Raw genomic sequence first — 23,188 nt, 5'->3', positions numbered from 1 at the left:
AACTAATCCTTTTTCTCAGTGTACTCGTTTTACGTTGTTTTTATTGTACACTCAGAAAAAAGTCAGCCAAATATATTTCTACCAACACATGATTTGGTAACTATAACCAAATAATGTGACTATAACTAAATCATGTGTTGAGAAAAACATATTTAGTTGACGTAACTAAACTCTTTTCTCAGTGTAAGGCTTACGGAACATAAGCTTTACTAAATTTTTGTATAGAGTTGCAATTCTTTTTAGTGTACCAAAATTATGAAGGCTTTCTGGAAGGTATGATTTCTCTCCAATATTTTGTTGGGTGAAAGACAAACTATGTAGCTATCGATTGGCATGTATACATTTTGTCCAGGCAAAATTTTATTTTTTTGCTCTTGGTTGACACTTTCAAGGAAATACCCATATGGATGTAAGTATATTCACTCCTACCTATGTATGTACATATCTTCGTTGCTCATTCATCACTACAGCCTTTCGTTGAGTTCAAAGAGAGCATGTGCGCAACTTGTTGCACAACGCGTGGGGGTCAATGATGTTTCTTGTTTAATATTTTTTTTTTTGTGCGCTTTCTTTTACTTACTTAGATTCTCTACATTGTACGTGACTATGAGTTTTCTAACGGAGCGCTCAACATAAGTAAGTACATACAAATGATTCGTTTCCATTTAAGGCGCATGTCTTGAGAAATTTGAAGAGAAAAAAAGAGCAGAAATGAAAATGAGCGGAAGAGCAGATGGCATGTCCGGCGGAAGAAGCTCATTGGGAAAGAATAGAAAACCAGTGTGCATCGAAAGAAAGCGTCTCTCAATGACATAATGCGTTCGGACTAGATGAAATACGTTGAGCCTACGTTTGCTTACTATTTACAACACATGCGCGAAAAAATGTTGCGAACAGTATCCACACGCGTGCATATGTACATATGTATGTATGTTCGTATTTAGTTGCATTTGCGTACATATACTTTAAACAGTGGACCAAAATGATAAACATTTTTATTTATTTGCTTTAAAAACTTTTTCCATTTTCAAAATTCATCTTATTAGGCCAGGAAACAAAGGGAAAGAAGGTCAAACCTTGGACTAATTAGGGGAAAGCTGCATTTTTGCATGGACCTTCCTTTTGTGGTTCTAAATAACATACCAAAAGTCCTCATAATTATAACCGATGTCCGCTAGATGTTTTTGCTGGGTCAAAGGCTACAACAAAGTTTTTTTGCGAAGACCGTGCTAGCGTTTACTTTCACGAAGAAAAAATTTTAAGTCACCTTTTTCGGGAATGTGCGTTCTCCTCAATATCTTGTCAATCCAAATTGTTGGAAAACAATTAGCAGGGTGCGTCGCCTTAAGGCTGCGAGAACTACCCGACTCCTAAAGAATATCAACTTACCGTACACGCATTTTGTACCAGGTCTAAACTTCACAAAGAGGTATATAATTTATATTCCAGATAAGGAATTTTGGTCCGTAAGGGCTCCTGATGAAACCATATCACTTCACTATGGGAGGGTCTTCCCAGCCATACAAGTGATGGTTGAAAACTTACGTACATGAGAAGTCATATGTAACAATATCCGCATCTACTCAGAAAGAAGCGGACTGCCGCAGTTCTCTAAACAAGATGACTGTGCAGTATTCTCTTCATTTGGTATGGATGCCGGGGTACCAGAATATACCAGCCAACGAAAAGGCGGATGAAATAGAAATTGAATAGTGGCATCCATAGAAAATTTTTGCTGTAAACCAGTGTTATTTAATATACTTATAGTATATTCGTTCTTAGAGACTACCATCAAAATCGTGCACACTATCATAATATGTACATATATCCTTTAAGTTAAGTTTTTCTACTGCTAATATTGCAGAGGGAATATTTTTTATGCAGCCATGATTCTAAAATCGCTAAATGCCATCGATTTTCTTGCAGGGTGATTTTATGGTCAGCTGTCGTACGTTTGCATACGTAAATTCGTTATGCATTCGTAGGTACATACTACATATCGAGCCTTAACTGCCAAAATAACGTAAGCGACATTTTTATCAAAATTTTGTTTTTGATGCAGAAATGCATCTAGTTGCTCTAGGAATATTTCTGCATCAAAAAAAAAAAATTTTGAAAAATTTCGCTTACGCTATTTTGGCGGTTAGGGCTCAATATGTATGTATGTATGTTGGTAGTTACATACTTTCTGCAAATATTGATTAACTCTTCACAGCAGTTACTGCAAAGTGCGAGCAGACAAGGTGAGAATGGGAGCAAGAGTGCAGGTGGATGTTTAGATGACTGCGTGGTTTGACGTGACATGTAGAAGCATTTTTTGTTTGCAAAAAGGCGTCAAATGAATGCTCCTTTCTTTGACTAGAGATGTAGATGGTTATCAGTTTCCATCAAACACATACACTTATGTATATACATGTATGCTCCCTGCAGTAAAATTTAGAAATAGTCTGACAAAGCGCTAGTTCCGAACTACATATCTCAGAACTATCTCTGAACTAGTGCAACAGCAATGCAGAACGGGACAGTTGAAACTTGTGGTATAAATGTGCAAATGTTTGGTACTCGTACAATACGAAAATAGCTCAGCGAGAAGACCTCCGACTCAACCATCATTGGTCGCGAGTTCAAATCGCGGTGGAGGCGGTAGTGAGCTTTCAAATTTAATGAATTTAAATTGTTGCGTGTAGCTTACAATAATCTTTTTTTTTAATAAAATATATAAAAAAATGGAATCTGTAAAAGAAAAGAAAAAAACGAAAACAATTTCCAAAAATCGAAACTTAAAAACGTTTTCTTATAAAAAAAAAACTGTCCAAAACGGAACCGGTTAAAAACTGGTTGCAAAGTAATGCACTGGGCGACAATTGCCAACGCCGTGTAAAACTGGACAGTTGAACGCATTGTTTGGGTATTGAGGTAGAACTAGTACTGTCGGCAAAAGGTCTAGTTCTACGCTAGTTCTGAGCTAGTCAGATTTTCTGCAGGGCTATTATATACTTAGAGGCGTGAGTGTGGCACGCTTTTCACTTACACCATTACTTGGGTTGGGCATGGTGATAGCAATTATATTCATCCTGTTCTACACATTTTTCCATGATAAAAAAGAAGGTGCTTTCAATAAACAACATTTTGACGGATACTGAGATTTTGAATTTGTTCTTGTTACTAGCAGCGTTACCATATTTTTAATATTTAAAAATAAATATGGGAATTTCGAGATGGGAATTTCTTTCACAGTAAATGGGTGTAAATATTTTAGTCTTTTTAGATGAATAGGCAGGTTCTGCAATTCCCTTCCGAGTGAATTTCAACCCCTACCAATTTGAATTCAAAGCGCATTTTATTGAAATTCAGTTGGAAGTGAATTGCAGAACCTGCCTGGAAACCAAACAAGTCTAGTACATGATATACATATGCATTGAGCATATGTACATACAAATAATGCAATTTTACCTCGAAATACAGCGGATAATGGCATATGTGCTTACGTGAACGGTATTTCTCGACCCTACCCCAAAACTAAAAATTAATCTACTTGTATGTATGTTGCGTTAACATTATTAAATGTTTTTATTTAATAAATTCAACAAACCATGAAGACGTTATTTTTCTCATCTTTTTATTTTCTTATTTAATTTTGTTCTCTTTTAACTTTGGACTTAAATATCGAATTGAAAAAAAAAAACGTTTAACAGTCCTTTCCTCTAGAGTCACAATAAAAAAAATCGGACTTGTTAACTTGTCCACATCAATGTTGAGAACAGATATTTTAAAAGGCTTTCCTCACGCCGCCGGGGACTCAAGCCATTTTTTTCTCACAAAAGGAAGCCGTGGAAATTTTAAACATTTGGTACCGTCTTCCTTGCAGTGGAATTTTGTATTTTCGCAGATTCCAAATGCGCAACTCATTTTTGTTTTATTATCTAAAAAAATAGTTTTATTTTATGTTTTGTCGACCAAATTCTTTTCAGAAAAAATTTCATTATAATTGTCAATCTGGTAGCTTGGATTTGATTTAAATGTCATAATCTCAGCAAAAGTCAAATGGCTGCTAATGTCATTAAGTGAAACTGCCTTCTTTTTTCTACCATGCATTTTTCCATATTTTACCGCGTTAATTTAAAAATTTTGGGTAGAAAAAATTCAGCAAAACTTGGTTCAATATTCGAATATTACCTTTTCAATATTAATTTACTCTATAACACTTAGTTTAATTTAATATATATTAATGCATATAGTATGTTCATATATATATCATGGGCAAAAAGCGTTTGGAGCACACCAGCGTTTTGCCCTGACTTTATGTGAATGTCAATCAAATCCCTTTTTTGCGTTTTCGCTCCTAGTGTATGTACATACTATGTAAACATGCCAACATATACATAGATGTTTGTACATTAGGGTGTCCCAGAACATAAGGGGGGATTTTTTGTTGTTGAGAAATTCGATAACCATTCCCGTTAGTTTTTTTCCTTTTGACCTAAATGACATACACATATGAAGTATATAAATTATACGTTTCTAGTTTTTCAAGGACTGAAAAGACACAAATTTTATTCAGGGCATTTTTCGTTTTTCTCTGATGGACGTCCCTCACATCCGTTTCAAATAAGCGTAAGAACACATCCATCTTACGGTCGCTTTTAAGCTTCAACAAAAGCCAGTAAGATGACTAGAGCTTCATTTGTAGATCTTTCGGCCGATTTTGCCGAAGCATAGTTTAGCTTTCTTTTTAGGAAAATGAGACTATCTACTTTGGTTCACTATCTTATACGCTACAACAACTTTAAGCCGAGATTTTATCGATCGCAGCTTTGCGCAGTTTCATTAGTTTGTGTCGTGTCGGGTGTCTTAACAAACCGGAAATTGCACGGATATTGTGTATTTTGGGGTAGAGTCAGAATTCAACCTGTTACAGTATACAGACTTTAATTGCGCCCGAGTTACGCAGGTTTCTCGACGCCGCAGAAGCTCTTCTTCTGCAGTGGTAGGTGGCTGGTAAAAGTGGTGAGATTGCCTACCGGCGAACGTTGTTTAGGCATGTCTGTATAACGTTGGGTCCAGTGGTTGTGCGATGCGCATTTGGATCACGTTCCTGAGTTCGTAGATGACCTAGGATGTAGCTTTGCTTCAAGCAAGTGCCTGTTCGGGTCTTTCCTATAAGTACCCGAATTTCTTGCTGAGCACAAAGCTGTAGAGTTGAATTAAGGTCTAGCCATAAACCTGGTGTTCAGATAACATCAGCAGGCAATGTAATGGTGTGTTTTGATAGGGCTGCAATTTCAAGGACTAATGAAATTCCTTGTTGGGCAAACTGACGCAGCATAATTTTGAACGTACCGAGAAATTGCCTTGAAATTATGTTGCTAACATACGTTGCTCTGCCAGCGGCGGATTTGCAGTCTTGTACACCCTAGGTCCTATGGTACCACCCGCCCCTTTCTCAGCTCCCATTATCTAGGTATAAACCACATATGAATTAACTTTTTTGTCGACTTTTAAAATTTTAAATTTATATCATTAAAATTGGTGAAGATACTCAAAAACTCAAAATGTTGATTTACTGCGATTATGCTTCAGTTTTATGTGTGCGATACACAAGCCAAATTTTTCATGTGAGATTAGAAGTCTTATGTTAACATCGGTATAACTTCGTAATAAAAACTTTAATTTAAAGTCGGCACGCGCTATCGTTACCCTACAGCAATAAAAAATACTTTATATTTATGTTATTTAGGTCAAAAGGAACATAGGAATAGAAAAGTATGCGTGTCGAGTTTCGCCAAGAAAAAATTCTGGACACCCTAATGTACGTATGTACATACACAAGCACTAGTTGACTAGACTTTTCTGAACAAATACGCATGCACAAACCTACCACTGTTTTGTACGCAAATTATTGCCCATTCAAAGCTGTAGTGTAAATTGTTTTAAAAAAATTCTGGTCTTTTCATATTTTTCAGTCTCTACACTTTTCTGTCATTGATTTTTTCTTTCGCCACATGTATCCACCAACGCAAACCATTAGGCCTTAATGTTGTGTATTGAATCCAGTCTGAGATTGAAACGCTCCTCCTTTGTGCATGCGAATTTTCAGGCCTAGTCGAATATACCGTTAGCCGCTAAAAGTTCATTTACATGACATGATGACATTAAGCGAACTCACCGCCGCCATAGCGGTTCTTCCCCCGCATTAGTCACATGTTGAAACGTTCACCTGTCTCGTCAAACGTTTGGCTTGCCGTCTATGCATACTTGACGTTGTTCAAAGTAAACATATGTATTACAAAGTACTTAGTGCGATGCATTTTGCATATATGTACATATGTATGTAAATATATACTACATACTTGCTGAATTCAAAGCGGCTTATCGATTGACAGGCAGGAAGCTGTCTGTGAGACATACACACTCTAAATTTCTAAGCTGGTAATTGTAAGCTGTCATAACCGAGTAGTCGTTCAGCTGCCACGGTGCGAACTAAGTTTGGAGGCCAGGTGATTTTTTTTTCAGGCAGCCATTTAAAAATAACACCGTTCTTTTGAATGTATGCATTTCTTTTAACAACCCCAATTCAAAAGAATTTTCTTAACGACTTTAATAACATTTTGGATGACAAATTAGTGAAGCAATAAGTCCTAAAACCTGCAGTGTTTGAAAAAGACTTCCCAATTTTATTATTCTTTTATTAGTGGTCAAATCAATAATTGTTTAAGTCAAAATCCTATTTTTACTAGGTGCAACTATGTATGATGTCTGAACACAGCCTGTATATTGAGACCTTAATATTTCATGTAGGCATGCCAGGAGGCAATTCCACGTATTCAAGGACGTGATCAAGACATACGCCGAAAAATTACCTATTTAATGCAGATCGTATCTATGCTCAAATACAATATAAATAAAACAAATGGCCGTCCGAGATCCACTACCGGCCGGAATGACTTTACGTGTCGGAGTTTCCGCGCTGCGCTTTCTGAGTCGATTGAAAGCCCAAAATGTCCAGTAGCGGTGCGCAGTTTGCCATAGAAGCTCTTATGCACTGACTAGCCAATTCATCAGCTTTTCAGTTTCATATTATGTCACTGTACCGTGGACCTCAAATCAGCCTGGTTGGAAGTAACCCAACTATACATGGAGTCCTAGAACACCCGTCCATCCCCTCTAAAATAGAGGGAATAGTTTTTATTGAAAGACGCAAAAATATGGCCTACTAAATATGGAAGGCTCTATCTTATGGTGGTGTTACCGGCTTCCGGTTTCGACCGGAAGTGGTTTCCCCTGACCGGAAGTCCATTTTTTTTTTTGTAAATTAGACAAATATGCTTTTACTACAAATTCGGACTCTGAGTATTAAAATACGTCACTTTTGTTTGAAATACTCGGAAGTAACTTTTTCTGGACCGGACTTCGTAAATGAGTGAAAATATTTTTAATGGAAAACGAAAAAATATGAATTACCAAGTGGGGATGTTCTATATTTTGTTCGTATTTTTATCACAAATTCGGATTCTGCGTAAATTTTGTGGGAAACCTATTTCTGGCATGGATTTCCGGTTAAAATAATACACTTTCGAGCTGTTTAACCCACTTACGGTCGAAACCAGAAGATTAGAGCATCCCCGATTTGGTAGGCCATATTTTTGCGTCTTTCAATAAAAACACTCCCTCAATTTCAAAGCCGGAGGCTTAAACTTATGATTGACGGAAAGTTACCGTTACATAACACAGCTCCTCAACTTCCATCCAACCGTGAATATGTAGACTATTTTTCTCCCACACACCTCTTGGAGGAATGAGTGTCGGTTAGCCTTATTAGCTTTATGCTGGAACGAACTGCGGTATTCTTATTCATGATGGCTAAAGGTATCATGCTAAGCAGAATGAGGGCGTTCTAACTTCTTAACTAATGTAGAATTTTACAGTGAAATCAACCAAAAAGTTACGCCTACAATATAATTGACCTAATACATATTGATTTCATACCGCCAGTATATTTCCTTTTAAGGGAGGCCCACTGTTTCAACCTTGAGATCCAACAAAGCCCTGACAGTATTCAACTCGGAACCCTCTTGTGATAGCAGAGGAAAGATGAGGTGATGAAAAACTTAGCGCCAGCTGACACAATGAAAAATGTTTGGCGTGCTTCATTAAACTCGGCTAAAAAAGCTTAAGCGGTTACTGTCCCAACCAAGAAGAAGAAGAAACGAGAATTGACACTGAAGATGACACAACGCCGAGACCGGTTTGTCTCCAAACCAAATTTGACAAGGGATGACGGAAATTCGTTCCAAAATACATCAAGAAGAAGAAGTTTTAATTACATTTAATTAATTACAAAAATTATGCAATAAAATGCATTTTTATTTAAAAACCACAATAAAAGTTTTAATTAATACATATCCGATTTTATCTTTTTTTTTGTAATTGCTTAAACAAACATATATACTGCGTGTTAATTTAACGCTTGATCAATTCCAACAGGATAAAACGTGTCACATTAATTAAGCAAATGGCATTAAACCACATCATCGAAGCGATAACCATATAATACAGGTCAATGCAATACGGTTAGGAAGTGGTGAAGAGCTGGGTAACTGCACATATATACAGACATACATATACTGCCACAGTCATTTGCCTTTTGAACGTAACCCAACAAGCAAAATAAACTTAAAGAAAGTTTTTTTTAAGTTTTCAATTATAAACATTAAGCTTACAAAACGTTGATTTTTTGTTTATAAAACGCTTGAAAGTAAGCGTAATATAATCGAAAAGGAACATTGGTTATAAGCGTAGAAATATAAACTTGTAATAAATGTTCAAAAGAAAGCTTTTTATAAGCGTAAAAGTGTAAACTTATAATAAAGGTTCAAAAAAAGTTTTATATAAGCGTATCAATATAAACTTACTAAAAATTTTCAAAAGAAAGCTTTTTATAAACATTTTTATAACCCTTTATTTAAAGATATTTCATTAAAACCTCATACATAGATTGCTTAACATCTAGAAACTAAACGAAATGCGAATTTTCCGCGGACTCATCTACAGTCGCGAAAATATAAATAGGAAATAGACATTTTAGCATACAAATTCACAATAACACATGCAAATTAAGCATAAAAAAGTTAATTATTACATCTTGTTGCGTGCTTTCAATTACTTGCGGTTATTGGCAAATTAAAAAAGGGACATCGATGCAGCTATATATTGCGCTTTATCGCCACCATTCTCATTGAAGAACTTTTCTGAAAAAAATTTAATACATTTTTAATTGAATGTTAAACTAAGAAAGGATAAGGGGAACTCATCATTTGAAGGCTCGAATGCTCCACCGACTAGCGCAGCGGGTCCTGGATTGGATTTTCTTGTTTTACCGCATTGGTTTTATTTAATTTTTTCTTTTAATAATATATTTTAAAAAACGTAAACACGTCACTTACGATTGAAAAAATTTTATATTTACTACTTCATGTCGTTGGCATTTACATTTCATTTATAAGTTTAAGTTATTTATAAACATTCGCTCTCAAAACTTATTAAAGGTTTGTTTGAAAAAACTTTTAATAAGCTTAATATTAAAAATGCTTATTTAACGCTTATTATAGCAAACTTAATTTAAGTTATTTTTAAAAACGTTTACTGAAATGCTTGTTGGGAATAAACAGCAAATCAAAAATGTACTAGAAAATCATCATAAAACACATTTTTGCACTCAAACAGTCAACTAATCCCCCAACACTAAATCCAAAGGCACTCATGCGAAATTAATTTGTCGCGGTTGCATTGAAATAAGGTAAATTTGCATATTTTAGGGAGGTATGAACGAGTAGTAGTTTTCACTTTCAATAAACGGAATTCAGTGTTGCCGGATGTTACTCATAAATGTTGCTACATACATAGTATGTACATAAACACTCCATATTTTAATGTTCGCACTGATATTTCAAAATAAAGCAACAGTAATATACAGGTCCGCCAAGAGAAAATTCTGGCCCTGTACTAAATTAAAGGTATGTGAATATTAAATATTCAAATTTATAAACTCAGCAAAATACTATGACTTTTATCTTCCGGGGGGCGTTGAGCCGGCATTAGCATATGAAGACCTTGAGCTAAATGCAAGTAAATGCGACGAGTAGTTATAAGAGCGCGTTAAGCGCCCGTCATGTGAATGGAGTCTATAGATCGCCATTTTTGTTCTAACAGAAATTCGTCCGCATCTTGGAATCTTTCTTAAGTCGCCTCACTCATCAAATCGTTGCCGGTTCTTTCTATCCTCAGCCTTTAAAGCTATTCATAGCCCCGTAGCGTGACATTCCTCGTCGTACCAGTTCCTTACTCATCAAATCGTTGCCGGTTGTTTCTATCCTCAGCCTTTAAAGCTATTCATAGCCCCGTAGAGCGACATTCCTCGTCGTACCAGTTCCTTACTTCGGGATCGCTGAAATCCGGCTACTTTTTCGGAGGCAGTCGGTATTGCGCGGGTAATGTGGTTCCACCGCTCGTATACACTTAGGACTTAGGTCTTTTTATGCGGTACATGCGTTCCTCAGAAAACCGCATAAAAAAGTTCTTTACTTTCATACAAAAACAGAAGATGCGTTCCAGCATTTTCAAAAACTGCATAAATTCGGTTACTCAATGTAAAAAATTCTAGAAAACCGCATAAAAAAAACCAGTGAGGCAAAATTATTATTTCTTCACTTCAACACTATTATTCTACGTAAAACCCCCGCAAACATATTCTGAGCGTTCGAAAGGAGTCCTAGCTAGGTAAGAAATATGAGTTTCGAAAACAAAAAATTTTTTACTCTTATATGAATCTTCTAGGACTCATATATGATCCAAGTTATGAGCCAGCACCTTGTGGCAATATAAAAACAATAAAGGTTCGAAATGTATATCTAATCTTGTTTTTAAAGAAATTGAAAAAAATTAGAAAACAAACAATTAACAAAATTTAGCCGCAGCTGTTGCTATTAAATGCATGTTGGAATGTATATATGCACGTAAGTATGTATGTATGTTATTTGATAGAAATTTTTGCTGAATTCCTTTGCAAATATAGTGCGTTAAATAAGACCCAAAGAACAACATAAAATAAGAGCCCGAATGTAGTAATTTATGAGGCCGATAAGAGCCTCAAAAAGAGTCTGAAATGATTCATATATGAGGCCAAAAATTGTTTTAAAAGAGTCAAAGTGAGCTGTATATGAGGCCAATAAGAGTCCAATATGACTCATATTGGGGCTCATTTGATCTATGAATTTAAGCTCATATAAGCCGACCTTCGGAGGAATGGAAATACCCTCATATCGAGCTCTTAAATGAGCTCATTATGAGCGTAAAGGCTCCGAAATAGGACTCCTTAAAGACTCATTTATGACTCCAAATGTTTGCTGGGACTGAACATTAATGAAATAAATAAAATTTTCTCTGTATTTTAACCAACAACAAAAAAATACCACAATAAATATATGAATTATGTAAGAATACAAAAACAAATTATTTATCAGAAGTACTGTCTCTTACACACTGAAAAAAGTAATAAAAACCCTCAAAAAAGTAAAATCGCTACCGCGAAAAAATGGTTTGAAAAACCGTATAAATTCAAATCCGCATAAAAATAAACCGCATAAAAAGCGACCTTATAGTGTATTCGGTTTGTTGTGGCTAGTATGCTGGCTGTCTGTTGTGATTCCAACTTTTCGTCGTTGAGTTTTCTTAATGTTGTGGATACTCTTTTTTGAGAGCGCAATGAGGTAAATAAGGTCTACTGAATATGCAAGTTACGGACGTTAATTCCGTATAAGTCAAAAAAATTAATTGGGCCAGCCGCCCAAAAGGAAACACAGACAGGTTAGGAATTCACTTAGGTTTTATTAACACTTAACTTCTTACTACTAAGTCTGATACTAAACGTACTGTATGATAACCCGTCCCGAACTCGACTGACTGCACGTTGTGGTCGTTGCTTGCTTCCCACCTTCGTTCTCCGGCGGCAATGGTTGAGTAACATGTTTACAACCCATTGTCTGAGACTCGATTTGGCCTTGATTTCCCACGGGTGCATTATGGAATGCAAGTGGCAATGTCTCCCGTTACACTATATGATGAAATTAAAATATGCTGACACTGCGGCACGTGTAAGAGCGCGGTTACCCACGAACGTGTACGTAGCGTAGCGTAGAAGTACGTAGAAAGATATCAAGTATCCTGTTGATAGAAAGAGAGAGAAGTAACGTCTACGTCACGGTCATGCGGTGGTGAGTTTTTGTTAACACGCAGATCCCATAAGATAGATCGTGTCAGCTGACACGTTCTCCGTTTTTACGTCCGTGGGTAACTGCGCTTTAACGGTCAACCGTGGGAGCGTCGCAACAAATGCGACTGGTGCGTGTTAACTTGCATTTATAGTTACTCGGCTATACCCAATTCCTATTCTTGCATTCGCATTTTCGCACCCTAGGTTACGTGAGCAACAAATGGGCGAGTTGCGGTAACAGACCCATGTGTAACTTTGGGTCGCGTGAGAAAAAGTAAGGGTTTTGGTGGGGCAACTCGCACTTAATCGGTTTAACGACTCAATGAAGCCCGCTTTGTCTGTCCAAAATGAGGCGTGGCTGCTGGTTTTGAGACCCACCACGCTAAACATAAATTTCCAAAGAAAGGTAAAAGAAAGCCGACTCGTAGCAGTTACAATAAAAATCGCACACTTAATACATTCTGACAGAATGGTGGTTTGTTGTTGAATATCCAGCAACTGGACCGAGGGATATCTTCTAGAGAGGTTCTGAGAGTCAGAGTAGTCTTAAATATGCATATAAATACATATCCCGCATCGCACACGATTGATAAATACTTACCGGAATGTGTCATTTTCTCCTCTGTACTTGAAGTTGCGAAAGGCTCAGCGTCTCCACATTCTTTCTTTATATTGGACGTTATCATATTTTCTCCATCACTGGTGCTCACCTTTAATCGTTCGTCATTAATTTCGCCTTCGCCGATTTCCTGCTTTAATTTCAAATTTTCATTTTCATTAAGCACACCGCACACTGATTGTTCCTCTTTCTCTCGGCCAAATTCCTCGAAATCCTTTATATCCGCGCAGTGGTAGGACACACCAGACGACGAGCCCACCGACATTGGATATTCGCCATTGTAAACAGGCGTACTTTGTGTGCTGTCACTGCGGGCGCGCGTGCTGCAGCTGCTCACGCTGATACCGCTGTCGGTGCCGGTGGCGCTTATTAGCGGCGGTGAGGTGGTAAAACAGTCACTACTGTTGCAGCTCGCTGTCAATCGTGGAGAACAAACAGTATTTGTGCTGGTCAAATTGGTGGCGGAATATGATGCAGCGCTGTTAGCTGGGACATTAGTTACGCTATGCGGAGGCTGCCGATCTTTCTCCTCCTCCTCTCGGCACTCCCGTGCGTCTCTGCTTATTGTTGGCAACTCGGAAGATTCTCTGCTCGCCGGCAATATTTTCACTATGGGTGGGGTTAACTGAGGGGAAAGCGCTTGACACTGTTGTGCTGCGAATGTGCGTGGCGAAGACAATGTATTATTGAATAGTCTTTGCGGCGTTGAGGAGGGCGATTGTGAAGTCGGCTGTTGCCGATATTGCTGCAGTAGTTGTATTTGTTGTTGTTGCCTTTGCAGTTGCATGGTATAGGCGCTACAGTCAGTTGATGGTGGCCGCACTACATTTGGCGGTGGCGGCGTTGTTGTTGGCGCCGGTGATGGTGGCGTTGGTGTTGGCGTTGCTGGTGGTGAGCCACCATTCAAATGGGCAATTAAATGTGGTGTTGACCGCGCTGCTGGCGTATAAATTGGCTTTTGTTGCACTAGCGCCGTATTGGGACCGTCACCATAAAGTCGCATTTGTGGCGATTCATTCCCCGCGAATAATTTTGTTTGGTGTAGTGGTGACTGCGACTGCAAATGCGGCTGTGGTTGCGATTGTTGCTGCTGTCGTAATTGTGGTTGTGATTGCGGTTGCGTGTGCTGTGGTAAAGCATATGGCGTATGCGTTAGGGAACGCTGCGGCTGCTGCAACGGCAGCGCACTCTGCTGATAGGGTGAGCCACGTGGTGGGTAATGCAGCACACTTGACGGTATTAATTGCTGTCCAGCCGGTGTGTACATACCCCGTATTGAGTGAGGCGGCAGGGACTGCTGATAGGACAAGTAACGAGCACGATTGCTGTAAGCGCTGTCAACTGGTCCACTGCTGGCAGAGATATTGCCAGCAATTAGCCGCCCGTATGCACTGTCATAGTACTGTCGTTGTTGTTGTTGTTGTTGTTGTTGGTGCTGCTCGGGAGCGTAGTGCTGTTGTATGTGCGTTGTATATGTTGTGCTATTAAAATGTGCCGGTCTGCCAAATGCGCCATAGCCGGTGGGATATGCTTGCGGATGCGGCGATTGCGCGTTTGGCGGATAGCTCATATTGGGCGTATGTGATGGCGGATAATCTTTATTGAGTCGTTGTTGCTGCTGATGCTGAAGCGCAATTGGAAATTCCATAGTTGGCGTTTTTTTTTGTTTAAATTCTTTTTGGGTTTTCTTTGCTCAGTGCGGAAGTGATGTTAAATAGAGGCGACTGTTGATGCAATTTTTTGTTGTTGCCCTTTAGTGAGATATGTGGCTACGCTTGATTGTCTTGCTGTCATAACTATGTAATTTATACTTTAAGCGTATTTCTCTCCTGTGAACTTAGAATGTTTCAAGCTTTGTCGATCGAGTGAATTTGGCACTGGTGCATGTTGCACATTTGATAGTACAAACTAGTATTGCTTCTCACGCAATGCGTACAAAAGCGCGTGACTTTTGGATCTATCTTGGGTTTTTTATTATATGCCATTGATACGTTCATTGTGTTTACTTTTTCATAACATTTTCCTATAAGTCTTCTCAGCTTTCAGAGCTTACGCGGTATTCAGCTTTTTTGTAAGCTTTTCCAAAACTATTCCCACTACTTTTTACTTTTCAATAACTCTGAAGTTCAACTTCTTTCCGGTTTTTGCATTTATGCCACGTATGTATGTATGTATGTACTGCCGTTGTGTCAATCAGGCGTTACACATACAATTTTAATCCTTGACTTACCACCTACCTAGTCACTCATTGTGCGAAATATTAGTCTACCAATGCAAAGGCCTGAAATAAAAATGCTATCTACCAGCTCGTTCGCTTCAGCTATGTAGTCAGTTCTAATGCCAGAGGCGGAAGCCTACCAACAATCTCTTACGCCTGTGTCCATTTTTCTGGACATAAAACGCCCTTTGGCTGCATAGGCAAATCCGTTGCTTCTAGCACAGCTTGAAGAACACTGTTCCATTTGTTTACTTTTCACTTTGCTTTGTTTGCCTTATACACATTTGTTTATTTCAATTTTCTTCTATGGCTTTTTGTTCACTCCCAATGTTGGACAAAAGCTAAAATCTTCCCTTCCGGAAGTTCTTTTTTTCACTGTGAAGTTGACCATTGTACTCTTTTATCAAAGCAACTGTTCACTCACAAGAATGTTTTGCAATTTTTTTCGTTACCTCAGCTCAGTAACGTACTTTAATTTACTTGGTTTTGATTCTTCCTTATGTATGTATGTATGTACGTTCTTTTTTTGTTTGTTTAACATAACTTTTCACGATGCACATTCAAAGTTTTGATTAGAAATGGTTTGCTTTGTGTCCATTCAAAGGAATTTTCGCTGCATGAAGTTTACACATTTTTCCTGGGCAAAGAGAAAAGAAAAAAGAATTGGATAGTTAATACATTGAAAGCAAGAATAGATACTGCGTAGGATAATCTTTTCAAAAATCTTATTCGTAGAAATCAAATACATGTGGGCCAATCCATGTCAAGTCGACCAATGGTTGGAATCGACCATTTTTGATTTGGATGAATCTTGGTCCTTTTGACATACAATAAAGTTCTGCCAAAGGAAACAAATTTATTATTTTCATAATTATGGAAAATTCAAAATTTCACGATTTTTGAATATCTCAAAAATATTATAGCTACACAAATTTCTCTAGTCTCTTTTTAAAGGTGATCTTAAAAAATCCTGAAATTTTTTAAAGTGTTTTATAAATTTATAAATTTTTGAGCTTTAAAACAAATTTAAGCCTATCAGTCTGTCTTCGTTTTTGCCGAAAACGCTAGGGATACTGATAGACCCGTACTTAAGACAGTCCAAGTGACTGTCATGAAAGGTCAGTGGATACCGCCCTGCACACATTGATAAAGTGGTTAGAGGAAGCCTTCACGCACAAAGAATATGCAGTAGGAGCCTTCCTCGGCCTTCAACAAAGTCACTCCCGAGGCAATAGTCAAGTGTATTTATAATCTGGAGCTTGAAACCAACCTATAGCCCTAATCGGAATTAGTGGAGCATTAGGAGCCACACCTACACTGGCGCTTTACGTCATGTTGAACACGACGCCTGCGGATATTGCAGACAGAATTGCCGCAGCACGAACTGCTATTATGCTCAGAGAAACGGATGGTAAAACTCTGAACTTCTGAAGGGCTTTGACTTCGCTCTGAACACATAGATCACAGCGCCTCCGAAATGGCTCCCAAATCTCCTTCTCTACCTATATTCCCGTAAGATAGGACTGGGTAGGGCGGGGTTACTCGAAGAAGGCAGCGGCAAACTTCTTCACGGACGGACGGAAATTTGGAGACAGGGTTGGTGGAGGTTTATTTTGTCGGAAACTCTCCATCAAAACTATGTTCAGGCTTCCGGACGTCTGCAGTGTCATTCAGGTGGAAATAGCTACCCTCAAGGAAGCGGTAGACTCACTGCTAAAGGGTGTGATAGTGCGCTCGAAATCGGTAAAGGAATGTCTGACCTGTCGATCAGTCACTTCGGAGTACTTCTTAATAAGGCTAGTTTAGGTGCCGGGTCACAGTGACATAGCGGGAAACTGCTTGGTTGCGGACCTGGCGTTGGAAAGGTATCCCAGATAAGGCGAAACTAGGAACGCCTCTGCCCTCCTGCGGTACACTCTTGGATGTTTGGGCCTAATGCTAGCTCGAGGAGCGCTAGATTAACAAGCATATTTCGTACCCGTGATAATGAAATTGCATACTCTACTAAATACCTAATAAAATGCGCAAAAGAAAGCGATGCTCCTTTTGTGATTTAAAAAAGGAAAAGAACGTTTTAACGCTGAAGTAGGCTGAAGTAGGTATAGGGTATTTTAAAATGCTTTTTTGCAGCGCAAGACACGAGTGACCCATCGTTACCCCTCAAGGGCTAGTGATGGTCCATTTTATGTCAGCTATCAAGAGTCAGATGAGACTTTCTCTTAGACTGTCCAACCTTCGGAAAGCTAAGATGGAAGCAGTTTGGCTCGTACTTTTTAACTAACACTGAGCTCCCAGGGATCGAAATTAACCCAATTTGAAATTTGGTAATTGGGTCGCGGTATTTCGCCGACTAAATTAAGGCTTTTTGTTCAATTTTTTCGTGGTGTCACATAGGACAATCTCTTAATTGTCCAATTATGTCCATTGCCTGGGGCAATCACTTTAACCTGACCCAACCTAACCAGTACTTCTTTCAGCTATGAAATAGTTGGTCACATTACTCATACGTCACGAATCCACGAACAAAAAAGCACCAATCAGCTGTTGATAAACATAATTTATAAGCTGAAAAGGAGGTTCACAGTTGATAAAATTATCGAGTAACAACCAGCAGTTTACTAAAACTACCGAAATGGATGTGAAAACCCTTATTAAAGTTTTCATATGTTGCATAAATTTTTTGAATTGGAAATTGATTATTAAATAGATAGAAGGAAACTTACAATGAAACTTTGCGCCCTCCCCAGGTATCCACGCGTTTCATCAAACTTAATAAACTCAAAGCAGTCTAAAAAAAAATATTAAAAATCAACGTGATTTTTTAGCCGGTTGAAACTTGCACTTCATCAGACTAAAATTGGACGGGCTATAAAACTGCATACCAAAAAATTTTCTAAAGATTCAGATTAACAGATTAAAAGAATTGATTTTTATGGAAATTTGTTGAATTTTTCTACGTTTTGCGTAAACTTCTGTCTATATAGTTTCTGTCAAAGCTTGGATAATGGCTGCATTTCTTTATTCATTCTGAACGTTTGGAATAAACTTTTTTGTTTACTTATTCTTTAGAACGTTCTTGATGATATGTTAACGTATATTTCAAACGCATTCTGTTTATTCCGGCTATGAAATGGGATTATCCGGAATGTATAAAGAAACGCAGCCAATATTTTTATAGAAAAATAACACCCAAAATTTAACTTGAAACACATTGTGAAGGAAAAAAATGAACACGTGGTCACTTGTTTGAGCCACTGTATAATTTAATTCAAGCATTTATCAAAAATATGTCTTCATATCAAATTTCAATGTCATGTGATTTACGGTATCGAAGTTATAGCTGATTAAAAATGTTACGCCTATGGGAGGTGCTACGCCCACTTGTGAGAGCCCAATTTTTTATACCCTAGTACAGATTAGTGAGTTCAAACAGACAAACAGAATCAACTAAAGGGGCATCATTTAATGCAGTGGCATTCAATTAAAGAAAATCGCATTAATGTAAACTTGCCTTGAGTAAATCAAATTTCTGTACCATCGTTAAGTTGTCGAAACTTAGTTCTACGCAAAGCAAACAAATTTGCGCAAACATTGATGCGTACCTACATGTACATACCAAGTGATAATACATCGCTGTTGACTCTACCCGGATAGAAATCAATTAAGTACTTGAAATTAGGTTGTATTTGATTTTTCGATTGCCTTGTGGGGTTGGCTTGTGTTTACTGTGGCGAATGTCTACCAAAAGTGCGCCGTTTTAAATTGAAAAGGTTAGTGAACTTCAAAAGGGTTAGTGGCGGCTGTCTCCGTAATGTGTTTTTAAATGCTTTTATTATATCTGATATATGTATGTATGTATGCATGTTTAGATTCCCTTAAGCTCGAATCGCTAAAAACTCGAAAATACTTTTCACGACATTATACTAATACTAGATCGCTCTCACCCGCTTCGCTGAGTGTATGATATTTCTACGTGCTACATTAGGTGTAATTTATTTTAATTAAACTCAACATACTTAAAATATGCGAAAATCAGGAGACTTTAAATTTTTTACATATCTTCAAAATATTTTCAAACTCAAACTATCATAAACCTCTCTCTTTTGATTCTTTTTCATACTTTTGTACATGTAGTTTAGAAGTGAAGCCATTTAACAATCATTTCGATTGATACCCATATCGTAATAACTCATTGAAATGATTGAAAATTTTGAATTTTGAATTTTACGTTTTAAGCCGTTAATTCCTTTAAATCAAGTTGAATTTTAATTTCCAAACATGTGGAGTCCCTGCTATACATATGTTGCTTAGAAATAAAGCCTTTTCAAGACACTTTCGATTAAAACCTAGATTGTAATAACTCATTAATCTTATAATTTATTTGTATTCGAATTTAGATTTAGAACAGGTGGCAACCCCCTTAAAAAACATCAGAAAACTCGACATGTTAAAGCTGAACATTTCTAATTTAAAGTCAACATTTAAAACAGGTGGCAACCCTCTTCGATATATTTTCCTACTGAAACCCTATTAAATCCCTCTTTTCTGACGTCCATATTGTGATACATATTTCAATTATCAAATTCCTTTAATTCAAGAAGAACGAACAGGTGGCAACCCTCGTACATGTAGTGTGGAATTAAAACCCTTATCAAATACCTCTCGATTGATACCCATATTGTAGTAATTCATTTAAATTAAATGAATTTAATTTTTAAACAGGTGGCAACGCTTGTAAAACCTCAGTAATATTTTAAATGTTCAATGTGAATGTTTCTTAGTAATCTTTCATTTAACACCCATATATTAATTTTTTCAGATAGATTGCTAATAATTAATTTAAATTTGGCTTTTCGAACAGGTGGCAACCCTTTCCAAAATACTTTCAAACTACAACTTTTTAAGCCTCTTGTTATCCATTCCTTAATATAGTGTTCAAATAAATAATTCCCTTAATTCAAATCGAATTTGATTTTTTGAACAGGTGGCAGCCCTCCTCCATGAGTATGGAATTGATTTTATATACATTTATGTATATCCTGTACTCTATCAAAAATATTTTCTGAGATATGATATGCGGTATAAAAATTCCGTTTTATGGGAGGTGCCACGCCTCCTTGTATAATCGAAATTAAATCTATCCTATATTTTAAGTTGGGCTAACAGATTTATTATGCGCTGGGCATGAACCACGTAAGACGACAATCGTCTGAACGATATCGTGTCCAGATTTGTCTTGCTTCATGAAAACCAAAAATTCGTTGATCGATTGTCCGATATCGTCAACACGATTACAGTTTTGCTTCACGTAACAGTAAAACTAACAGTAACACGTAACAGCAACACAAATGCATAAATCAGTGTTTTGACGACGTCGTTTTGTCAGTATCGTTTGAAAGACAATCGTTTCAAAGTTACGTGATTCATGCCCTGGTAATAAAAAGTTTGTAACCGGTAAATAAAGTTCCTGTCAATTTTTAAACCCTTTTCGCATTCTGTGTACTCTTGTAACCAGTAAATTGTGTTACCATCTCATAAGCTGGTAAAAAATTATTGCCCCATGAAATATGCAACGCCAGGATTTGCACAATTCTTCATAGCTAAATTGCTGAATATTTTAACTGCATTACCAACGTACCTAGAATCGCGGTGACAAGAACTGGTAACATTTTTTGGTAATACAATTTTCCGGTTACAAAATCTTCGGTAACGTGCAGAATGTAAATGTAAATGGCACCAGTGTACAAAATTTAATGGGAATTGGTTGAGTAGTTAAGTCGTGAAAGCGTAACAAATAAACAAACTCACTTTCGGATTTATAATATTAGTAAGGATGGCTACAAAAACGGACCACTATTTACAACATATATGTAGCTCCCATTTATAAAACTTTATGTTCAGATATGAGAATTTGTGCTATAATTAAGGCTTCTAGTACCGGGTTTCAGGATCCTGAATCTCGGAAGTTCCGAGCCCTTTTTTGAGTCCCGAAATCCCAGGATAAAACCCTCGGGATCCCGGAATCCCGGGAATTAATTTAATTTACGACCAAATTAAAATAAAACAACATTCAGACACTGTAATGGCATAAGAGAATTATAAAAGGCAACTCTACAAATAATTACATAATATATTACAATTCTAACACTACTATTATTCTATGTTATAATATATATAACATATATATGAGGCATGCTTTTTCATATCGGACACCAAATTTGGTGTCACAATTTCGATTGGCCTCTCATTTTTCCTTTTTTCTTCAGATATATGATCTGTCAAATTTTGGATTTTTTCGTGATTCTGACTAAATAATCATGTACTTCTTCAAATGGTTATATCTCGGGTTCGGTTCATCGTAGAAACTTCATTGTTGACTCTCACAAAATAAACCACCTCGTCATAAAAAAAAATTTATTTTAAAAATAGTTACTGAAAAACTCCCATTTTTTGGAACATTTTCAACTGGTAATAGCTAAGTTAACTTTAGGACAATCATAACCATCATGTAGAAAGCCCATTTCTTTATCTTCAAAACGACGTTAAGATGAAGTCTCTACGATGAGTAGAGCCTGAGATTTAACGATTTGAAGAAGTACATGAATGGTCAGAGTTACGAAAAAACGATTAACGATTTTTATGCATAAATCTCTATGCCTGGAGTTCAGGATTAGCAATTCTCATTAAACATCGACGATATATGTTGTGGCATACTAATATTACTACACCTATGTGTATATGTATAAATACTATATGTAAGTGTAAAGATGATCTGTTATTTTTTTTTATTTTTGTAAAAATGACTGCGACTGCAATATGAATGAATTTCAGTTCCACAGTTTTTAATTTACTCAGTTTGCAATTAGCTTTTTAAACTGATATAAAATAAAGACTTTTATAGGTGTTCTGGCGAAATGTAGCGTCTCCGATAAAAATATGTTTATAAACAGGGTTTGAATTTTAAACTTGAAAAAAGGCAAAAAAAAAGACAACATTATTTTTTAATTTTATTATGTACATTCTTTTATGTACAATGTGCATGTCCAATTAAATATATAAAATAAATACATACAGAGGTCAAAATATTATAGCCGAACCACTTTTTGCCAAGTTTTATCGTACTATTTTTGTTGTTATTTAATTTTGGTTATTCTTTTCTTTAACAAAACACATGTAAATCCAAGTTACCAACTATATGCAATATTAAACAAATTCAACAAGCTTTCGTAAAAATTTCGAGCTTTTTTAAAAATTCTAAAAAATCAACCGTAATTTTTAGCCATTTGAAACTTGTACTTTGTTCTACTAGAATTCAATGGGCTACAAAACTGCATACTCAGAATCTAATTGAAAACTCGACATTTTTATGAAAATTCGTTGAATTTTTTTTTGTAATTGCATACATTTTTAAGGCAGTGTCACTCGATCGGTACATTTGTACAGATTTGTGCATTTTTATATTGGGCTATTGGTACAAAATAAAAAAGTTGGGATTTTTTGTGTAGTCAAAAGCTTGGTACAATACAGCAATCTTTTATTGAAAAAATTCGACAAATTATTTTTCGTGATTCTGATAAAAAAAAATATTTGGGTATTCACACAATTGGGATACGATTTGCACCCAATTTTGGCAAATTCGCTTTAAACTTGTATTTATACGGATGTTGGTAAAAAATGAACTATAGAAAACTAACTCAATTTAAATAGCAACAAAAATAATATTATAAAACTTGTCAAAATTTGGTGCGGCTATCATTTTTTCGACTACTGTACATAAGTTGACTATGATTACTCGGCGTGCTATCATAGTAGTACAATACGGGCAGGAATTTCAAAATTTCAACCCTGTTTGTGTGAAATATTTTATTTTTATCAGCATTTTTCTTTTAATCGCCCCCCGAAAAAAAAGTCCACTGATTGTTCATATTTAAAAGTTTTTGTGATATATGTGATCATTTAAACGGCTAATGATGTGATATTTTGTACTCTGCTTAACGTAAAGCTGGATTTACAAGAGGCGATTTTCTAGGCGATTCAACATTGCTTAAGAAAAATCGCGCGTGTAAACGGTGATTCAAAAATC

The 23,188-nt window shown here is 36.7% G+C and overlaps 2 protein-coding genes across 2 annotated transcripts in view; one reads left to right on the top strand and one right to left on the bottom strand.

The window, feature by feature from the left end:
• Positions 1-8,307, top strand: part of LOC118746020 (protein JTB) — a 42,062-nt gene extending 33,755 nt beyond the window's left edge. The window contains exon 3 of the mRNA XM_036479742.1: positions 8,009-8,307. The gene's annotated coding sequence lies outside the window, so the exon portion shown is untranslated. The remainder of the gene's footprint in view (positions 1-8,008) is intronic.
• The window catches only part of LOC118746015 (ecdysone-induced protein 74EF), a 50,160-nt gene that overhangs the window by 15,237 nt on the left and 11,735 nt on the right, over positions 1-23,188 (bottom strand). The window contains exon 2 of the mRNA XM_036479735.1: positions 12,870-15,742. Coding sequence (XP_036335628.1) covers positions 12,870-14,535 — 1,666 coding nt within the window. The 5' untranslated portion in view covers positions 14,536-15,742. The remainder of the gene's footprint in view (positions 1-12,869; positions 15,743-23,188) is intronic.

Source organism: Rhagoletis pomonella, unplaced genomic scaffold, assembly GCF_013731165.1.
Source record: "Rhagoletis pomonella isolate Grant_MI unplaced genomic scaffold, Rhpom_1.0 Rhpom_scaffold_00010, whole genome shotgun sequence".
Taxonomy (NCBI): domain Eukaryota; kingdom Metazoa; phylum Arthropoda; class Insecta; order Diptera; family Tephritidae; genus Rhagoletis; species Rhagoletis pomonella.
Note: the sequence above shows the minus strand (reverse complement) of the source record. Positions and strands in the feature narration are given on the sequence as shown.